The sequence below is a fragment of the Anarhichas minor genome, unplaced genomic scaffold (genome assembly GCF_050575085.1).
Source record: "Anarhichas minor isolate MPS153535 unplaced genomic scaffold, ASM5057508v1 ptg000058l, whole genome shotgun sequence".
Classification (NCBI taxonomy): Eukaryota; Metazoa; Chordata; class Actinopteri; order Perciformes; family Anarhichadidae; genus Anarhichas; species Anarhichas minor.
Genome location: NW_027466504.1, coordinates 14,014,123 through 14,023,247, shown reverse-complemented (window position 1 = coordinate 14,023,247; position 9,125 = coordinate 14,014,123). Strand labels below are relative to the sequence as shown.

Below are 9,125 nucleotides of genomic sequence, written 5' to 3'. Positions count from 1 at the left end.
AAACATATTCAGGTACTTAGAGTCCACTGAGGATTATGTCTGGTCAACCAATGAAGTTTTCATATGGGCTTTTTGAGAGGATTACACAGCAACATGGCCACGAGTGCGAGAGAAAGAGAGAATCAAAGTGAGTGAGGAATGTTCTAGAAAAAAAATAATAAGTTATATGAATCAGCATTGTCCTGAGCAATGAGGGAGGAAAAAAAACTAAAAATAATATGTGGACTGATGGATGGTTGTAACACTGCATACTACTGGTAACCCCAAGCAACAGTTCATGTGATTTCTGTATAAATGCTCCCTGCACTACCAACCTTGCCGTGAGTCAGTGATTTATCAACCTTCGATAAGGAGAATCAGCTGACTGGGAGTGAATAACATGCAGTTATAACTTGATTTCTGTATTACCTAACTGTTAAACAACTGGGTGTAGTGGAACAAAATGAAGATGAGAACCAGAGGATAGTAACAGCACGCGTTTAATTCACACACTGTGGGAATAAATCTGATATTTAACTCAAGAAAACACATCACTGAATAATAACTGAATAATGCTGCAACCATATGGTTTCCCCAACCGGCCTTACTCTAAATCTTTCTCGTGTACAGACTCCCTTTGCTGATCAGTGAGGTATGGAACAAAGAGAGTCTGCCATCCAAAGTGGAGCACATTATTTTCAGCTCGTCTTCATCACCATCTTTGTAGGAATGACACATTGATTCGAACACCTTGTGAATGACCTCATGCCCAGCCAGGGCAAAAACAAGGTGAAATGTCAGTCTTCTGTAGATCCACCACACATTCATTCTCTCCATTAGTGATCGTGACTGTCAGGGAAGCCCATTATATAACCCCGGGCCCATATGACTACACACACACGCACACACACACGCTCTTGTTGAGCAGCCACAGGACAATCAATGGTAATGCTGACCACAGCTGGTCGACTGTGGCTAAGTGGAGAGCAGGGCCCTCCTTCAATCAGAGGATCGGTGGTTCGTTCCCCGGCTCCGGCTCTGCTGGTCGCATGTCGATTTGTCCTTGAGCAAGACACTTAACCCCAAAATTGCTCCCGTAGCTGTGCCTACGGTGTAGAAATGTGATAGAATCTGAATTGTAAGTCGCTTTGGATAAAAGCGTCTGCTAAAAAAAAGAAAAATGACTGTAATGTCTTCCAATCAATTCATTGAACTTGAGAAATCACACCATTTTACACAATGTGATTTACATGAAACACATGGACATGCAATAGTATTGTATACAAATCCAACTTTAAAACAACAATCAAATACACACCTAAGACATTAAGTATTAGAAAACCTTTTTATTTGAAGAAAGCGTATTCTTACAGGATTAGTGTTTCAATGTAATCTAGATTAAAGTGGAGCTGTGCGTCACTGCCCTTTAGAAATTGCTGTTTTAATTCATTAAACTACTCACTTTATAGGGTGGACAATATTGTGACCACTTCACACTATTCACACCCTGACACACACTCAAATACACACAGAACATTCTGCTGAGTGCTGAGCAGTGAATGTCACCAAGATGATTACAGTAACAATGACAACCGTAAGATCCTTTCAACGTATCGTCTGCCCATACACATGAGGAATGCTTATCACTATTTCCTTTCAATTAGATGTTATCGTGTTATAGGCTGGAGTGAGTGACCACAAGTTTTAGAAGGAAGTATTGGAGCCCTTCACTTTTTAATGTCCATAATTGTTATAATAAAATGTTTTTAAAAAGACTGGAGGAAGTGCATGCACTTTGACCAAACCTGCTCAAGCTCCCAGTCCCCTTCCAGTTCCCCCTCCCATGTCCTCCTATCATTCAAACCAAGGTCAGCAGAAACGCTATGTTAGCAAAGTCCAAATCCCCCTAAACTACAGAAGACGGAGGTCATATGACATTTATTTCAAAACAGTTATGTGAGTGAAGTCCTCAGACACAATCTATTAAATTAGCTAACGTGATTTGTATGGGTTGTATTAACCCTTTGAAGGTATTTCAACAGGTTAAAGGGATTGGGATGGGCTATAATCTGTCAAAAATAACTCCCATGAAACAACACCACACCCAGGCTATCCCTGAGCACAAGATGACATAGTTGTAATATATGGTCAATCATTCTCTTTTTTTTTTACTATGCATTTTATAAATGTTATTCTAAGCTAAGTAGTAGTCTATACCCTGACATTTTGCAGAAATACTTCACCCAGCTGCCACAGAGTCCTCCAGCCACGAGTATATAAATGTGATTAATGAGAAATAAAAATTAGAACCCATATATGTAAATTATCTCTCTTGTCCTAAATTGTTTATTTCAATTCTACTGAACCGTAACATTTGTTTATCACAATGTGTAACTATTACACTGCAACTCTGCACAACTCCGCTGAAACATTGTACACTGTACATGTTTTTGTACATAATGTGTGACATACAGTGTTAATTCATAATTATTAATACCGCGTCACTCCATTCTTTATTATGTAAATCGATTTTTGGTTCATATTTTTGTTAACCATCATCAAAATGATAACAAAACATAGTCATGTTTTGTACCTCAGGTCGGGGTATATGAACAACTAAAGCCCTTTTGAGGAGTTGTGCCTGTATTAATAGCTGTGTCAGCATTGGTAGCAGCTGCTCTATGCTTTGATTAAATTAATGGATTTCACACATGGGTTTGATTTTGCTTTTAATCCATTCAACTGCATGGATTATCCAATCAATCAACTTTTCTTATTTCTCAAATGCAGTGAATGTGTTATTCTGTTTCGCTTTCCATTTTAATTTGTGTTGAGTGGTTCAGTTTCCATACAGGACACTTAGTCCATACAAACACATCTAATGTCTGTTTGAAGGCCCAGCTCTTGATCGGTGTACAATCTGCACATCTAAACTCTGCTCTTCTGCACAATGAGAATTTGTCACCTTAGTATTTAAATAACATCTCTGTTGTGTCTGGCTTTCTCTCATACTGTCACAATATCGTTTCAAAAGTACCAAATAATTACTCTTGTTCTTGCAACTTGCTGCTGCTTATGGATGTTTGGCCAATCTATACTTTCTATCTATTTACAGATTTCAGTCCGCTAAAAAGAACTTCATATTGTAATAATCCAAGTCCAACAGGTTTATTTGTGTGCGCATTTGGCTGTAGTGGCTTAGGCTTTTGTATGGCTGTTAGAAATTAATACTTTGGCAACTGCACAAAATTACATGTTGATCTTGAATCTCCTGAGCTACTTTCAGACCAGATCAGAGCAGAATCACTGGTAAAAACAAAAAAAATGTTGATCCCCAACACATTCAATCCATTTATGAGGGCAGCTCTGACTCCGCCCTCAACAGCAGTCAACAAAAACGCTGAACTAAAATCAGATTGCCCCCCCCCCCCCCCCCCCCCCCAAAAAAAAGGGGTAACTGGCAAAATAACTAATCAGGTAACTAAACTAAAGTTTGTTGTTTGTGTTTGTTAATCTGTAACTGCTGTGTCTCTGTACGTGTGTGTATGTGTGTATTTGTTTGTGTGTAAGAACATGTGAGTTTGTCAGAGAGAGAGAGAGAGAGAGAGAGAGAGAGAGGGAGAGAGAGAGAGAGAGAGAGAGAGAGAGGGAGAGAGAGAGAGAGAGAGAGAGAGAGAGCAGTCTCTTGGGGTGAACCAGAAGCCAACACAGAGCTCCTGCCTTCATGACTCTGCTTAAGCTTTCCAGTTACAGTATGTTCACTAAGGGAAATAAATGTGATTATCAAAGCTGTTCTCTCACTAATCTGACGTAACATTTCATCTAAAAATAAATCTGAAAAATGTTGAGCCCCTTTTTGGTAACATTCCTAACATTTATTGACTGCATTTAAAGTGTCTACGTCAAACAAAGCTCCCCGAGGGAAACGAGTGGCTGGATTTCTCAGATTTCTCTGAAAATGAACAGCATCTTTAGTGGTTTGAATCTAAATTGATTGTATTCAACTTAGGACCACTTCAGTAATGTTATCTGACATGTGTATATATTATAGACCATTGCACTTGTCAGAGCTCTCATAGGAAGGCTTGATTCACCAGCCAACAGTATCAAGAACATTTTGTTTCCCCCAGTTTTCCTGATTTCACTGGCTGCAACTGGTTTTCCATGTTCCGAAAAAGACAACAAGTGTGCGATCTGTCAGAACAAATTAACAGAGCTGAAAAGAAGCACAAAACAGCCTTTCGAACAGGAAATCTGGACTATGCAAGTGTCATGCACACAGGCCAAACATGACCCACCACCCTCCCTATTGGCAATGAAAAAGTTAAATATCTTAAGAGATGTTTTGGTTGTTGTGTGTTACATTACGGCCCTAACAGGCCTTAAGGACAGCTTTACTTTGAGGCCAAACTGGGACTTAAATTTGTTTTGGTCTCAGCCTGCTTTTATAGTGTTTGTGAATATTTTAACCTGACTGATGTACAAGGTTGTCTGTAGAGTTGCTCAGACTGGGACTCTGTCTTCTATCCCTTTACTTGCCCCATGCACAGTGGTTCCCTATCTGATTGAGTTCACCTAAAAAATGTGAGGGGTCCCTTAAAGGGAGATAACAGAAGAATAAAAAATACTTAAACTCTAGACACCACAGTCAAAACTGTAAACACTCCTTGCAAAAACATTGTTTTTTAATGCACTGGTCAATTTTGAGATTTTGGGCTATTTTGCTCCCATAACATGTCTTCTTTTAGACTAATGGAAAGAAAACGCTTTGTCTATGCGTCTGTTTGTTTTTTTACCGTATTCACTTGTAGTGTCTCCTCAAAAACCCTTAAACTGAAACAATCTGAGAAAAATACTGCTCAGAATTTTGGTCATGACGCTTCTTCATTTTTAAGGGCCAACAAGCAAAAAATGTTGGGAATAGTGCTGACCTTCCATATAAATGACTTGTAGTTAAACACTACTCGTGCTGAGAGGAAGGCCTCTGGTAGAAGCACGACAGCGATCATATTTCAATAAAACATTAAGCTACACAAACATTGGCCGCTTTGATGGTACGCCACCTTTTTCTAATTTATATTTTCCTGGTTTAAATGTCTTGTATGTTTATCTTGCATTTAAATGAGTCTTATTATGCCTCTATTCTCGGCCTGTGACTGCATCATCATGCGTACGATGTGGGCAAATAAACAAAGCCTCTCCACAAGATGCAGGGCATTGACAGTCTAATATGGACATTGTAATACTGTGACAAGTACAGATAGATAAAGTTGTATATGAGAAAAGTTGTCCTTTAACTGTTTTTCAGTTAACATTTATAAGGCTATGAGGACATCTACTGGCTCAACGAGGACACGACATCCAAAGAGAAAACCAACAGGGAAATCATTTTCATGGTTCATTAAAGCAACATGACTGAAACCTAAGATGCCAATTTACAAATCTCTGGTTAATACATTTGTGAAAATAGTATTTCATTCACAAGTAGTCTAACTCTTTCGAACATTAATAGGGCCAATCACTATCAAATCATGTTTGTTTTTTTGCAATGAATCACCAGATTTTATTATATTTTCAGACAGAATCAAATATGTAGGGGGGTTCTGGTGCAGTAGGGTCCTTTTCAAGAGTCCCTTGACTAATTGATTCTTCCTCCACTAGATGTCAGTACTGCTCTGTCTAATAATTGATGTGAACCCGACTAAAAAAAAAGACCATTTAGTGTCTTTAGTTTTACTTATTCTGATAACATATAGAAGCAGCTGAAACAACAAAAGACAGAAAAAACACACAAAAATCCCATGGAGTGGATCACTCAGGTTCCAAAGCAATTTCACTGTTGTAAAAATTGAATTCTAACAGTTTTCAAAAAACAACAACATAGAAAACAGCTGACTCCAATATGAGAAAAAAAAATGTATGAATCATTTATCCCCAATAGTAGATTGCTTTCACGGATTGGTTAATATTGGTGACATCGGCTGAAGCTTTTCTGAACCGGTAGATGGCGGAGTCGAGCGATATTAAAAAACCCCAGATCAGTCTATCGTTTCGGTTAAAAAGCAGAACAAACATGATCTCTTGAAGTTTATATATGACAGAAGTAGTATGCCTGTATATCTTCAGATTTAACGATAGCTTATCCAGCGTGAAAGTCTTAATTTAAGCGAGATTCTTTGAAAAGCTAAATTTGAACAGAATACATTTACACACAGAAAAGTAACAGGAAGTTGTCGGTAAGGGCCAATAATATATATATAAATGCAGCTGATGATAAGGATGAAACCCTGTCAGTTGAACGTAAAGATTTTGAATCATGCGTTTAGTGCTTTGCTCAGTTACAATGTGGATGGGGGGGCCTTGAACCTAAACTTACTTTGACTCCCTGCTGTCCAGAAAACAACTTTTACAAACGAAATACAGCGAGAGTTTGTATTCGAGAGGAAACGTTGAACGATTCAAAAGATTACGTTTCAATTCCGTCATTTAACCCTCAGCTGCAGCTTCTGTGGCGCTGTCCACTTGAGTGTGGTGCTGAATCACTTGTGTTCTTATCAAGGAACGCGGATATCTGAGTGCGTTTTTTCTCTCTTTGAGCCGTGTTGCTTCTGAGCTCAAGTTGTATAACTACAAGTTCCCTTGTGTTATTGAGTGGCATTGACAGCGTTTTAGCGATTTATATATCATACTTTTAGAATCAAATTGCACTTATTAAGTACATTTAAAATTGAGGAGGTTAAATATAACATACACTGGACGCAAGCACCCATGGCTCTGTCTTGAAGCAACTCACTGTCGGGATTTTGTATTTAATCAGCATAAAAGATTTTCTGGAGAGCAGCAGGATTGTGCGTCACAGCCACCGGCGAAGATGGAAGAGGGGGAGGGGGCACCTATGGGAGTCAACAAACGGCAGTGTGGATTCCTTCCACGACCGACAAAACCAGTCCGGTTGATGTAAAATGATGACATAGCTCACAGCGTTACAGGTGACTGGAGACAGCTGGGAACGTCTGGGAGCCAAAAGAGCACATGAAGACCGACCTAAAAGAGCAAGCGCGCTGATGGAGCCGGCACTGTGAGCTGTAGGTGAATCCCCAACCTGTGAGTGCTGCCTGGGACAAGCGCGTCACCTGAATGACGGGGTATGAGACAATGAAGCAACTAGGGACGACGGGGATAAAACGAGTCCAAGTCACGGGAGTGGAAAAGCGCGTGCGATGACGGAAGGCGCAAGGGATAGAGAAGAGGAAAAGTAGAGGGAAGTTACCTAGCTCATTAGTAGGGCTCCCGGTGCTGGAAAAAAAAAACTAAGTAAAAGACAGAACAGATGTGCCAGGCGTGCGCAATTCTATAAACAAATCAACTGGGGGAAGCCGATTTTCTTTCTCAAAAGACAAGACTTGAGGCAGAAAGGGAGCAAATCATGGAGCCGGAGGGGACCACAGAGGGACAAACTACTAATTTGGCACAATCTGCCGCCTCCAGACTGTCCCAGATGAGCGAAAGAACTAAACAACTGGGCAATGTGATCCAAAACCCAGATCGGCAGAAACGGATTATTCTAGTAATAGTCTGTACAGCACTTTTGTTGGACAACATGCTTTACATGGTCATCGTGCCAATTATACCCGATTACCTCGAAGAGCTACAGCAAGCAGCGGATCATGCCGAAGCCATTGCACCGCACACCAACTTCACTAACAGCACCATCCACAAAACAGCCAAGGGGAACTTCGACCTACAAATTGGTGTTCTTTTTGCCTCCAAGGCCATCCTCCAGCTTCTGGTGAACCCGCTAAGTGGCACATTCATAGACAGGGTTGGGTATGAAATTCCACTTTTCATTGGTCTCAATGTCATGTTTCTGTCCACCCTTACTTTTGCCTTCGCTGAAAATTACGCGACTCTGTTCCTGGCGCGCAGCATGCAGGGCTTCGGCTCGGCTTTCGCGGACACCGCGGGGATCGCTCTGATTGCAGACAGGTACACAGAGGAGAAAGCGAGGAGCAAAGCGCTGGGTATTGCCTTGGCTTTCATCTCCTTTGGAAGTCTTGTGGCGCCCCCCTTTGGAGGGGTCCTCTACCAGTTTGCAGGGAAGCGGGTGCCCTTCCTGATTCTGGCCTGTATCTGCCTCCTCGATGGTATACTGTGCCTGACTGTACTGAAACCCTTCTCTAACCGAGAGAGAGAAAACATGCCAGTGGGCACCCCCATGCATAAACTGATGCTTGATCCTTATATAGCTGTAGTGGCTGGTGCTCTAACAGTTTGTAACATCCCTCTCGCCTTTCTTGAACCCACTATCGCCAACTGGATGGAGGAAAACATGCATGCCAGCCAGTGGCAGATCGGCATGACTTGGTTCCCTGCCTTCTTTCCTCATGTTTTAGGTGTATATCTCACTGTCAAATTAGCAGCCAAGTACCCCCATCTTCAGTGGTTTTACGGGGCTATAGGTATGGTGTTCATAGGCGCAAGCTCCTGTACAGTGCCAGCATGTAAAACCTTTGGACAGCTCATGATCCCGCTGTGCGGCATCTGTTTTGGCATTGCCTTTGTGGACACGGCGCTCCTGCCAACCCTGGCTTTCCTGGTGGATGTGCGACATGTGTCAGTGTATGGCAGTGTGTACGCCATCGCAGATATCTCTTACTGCGTGGCCTATGCCCTGGGACCAGTGGCGGCTGGACAAATAGTGCACAACCTGGGCTTTGTCCAGCTCAACTTGGGCATGGGCCTCGCCAATGTACTTTACGCACCGGCGCTCCTTCTGCTGAAGAACGTGACACAGATGAAGCCTTCGTTCTCCGAGCGAAATATGCTACTGGAAGACGGCCCAACAGGACTGTATGATACGATTAAGATGGAGCAACGAGAGAAGAAGAGAAAGGGTTTGTGTACAACAATAGACGATAATGGCATTGAAACATTTGCGCAACGGTCGTGTTCTGAGGAGGAATCCTCAGGAGGAGAGTATGCGTAAATGACCCTTAACTAAGTGTAAACGTATCAAAGTGCCCATGGTGAATTGTGTGCATCTCTTCCGATCCAATCAATTGCATAACACGATTAGGATTGTGTAAAGACATCAATTATTTACTGCTTCTGGTGCCAATTCCTCCGGGTATTGTCAAATCAAGTAG

The 9,125-nt window shown here is 41.5% G+C and overlaps 1 protein-coding gene across 1 annotated transcript; it reads left to right on the top strand.

The window, feature by feature from the left end:
• The first annotated feature begins 7,402 nt into the window (after positions 1–7,402).
• slc18a3a (solute carrier family 18 member 3a) lies at positions 7,403–8,965 on the top strand. The gene has a single exon (XM_076077433.1). It carries the CDS (start codon positions 7,406–7,408, stop codon positions 8,963–8,965), a length of 1,560 nt encoding a protein of 519 aa, XP_075933548.1. The 5' UTR covers positions 7,403–7,405.
• The last annotated feature ends 160 nt before the right edge of the window (positions 8,966–9,125 follow it).

What these genes read in the sequence shown, in the direction of transcription:
- slc18a3a (XM_076077433.1), top strand. Translation starts at nt 7,406, where the DNA reads ATGGAGCCGGAGGGGACCACAGAGGGACAAACTACTAATTTGGCACAA.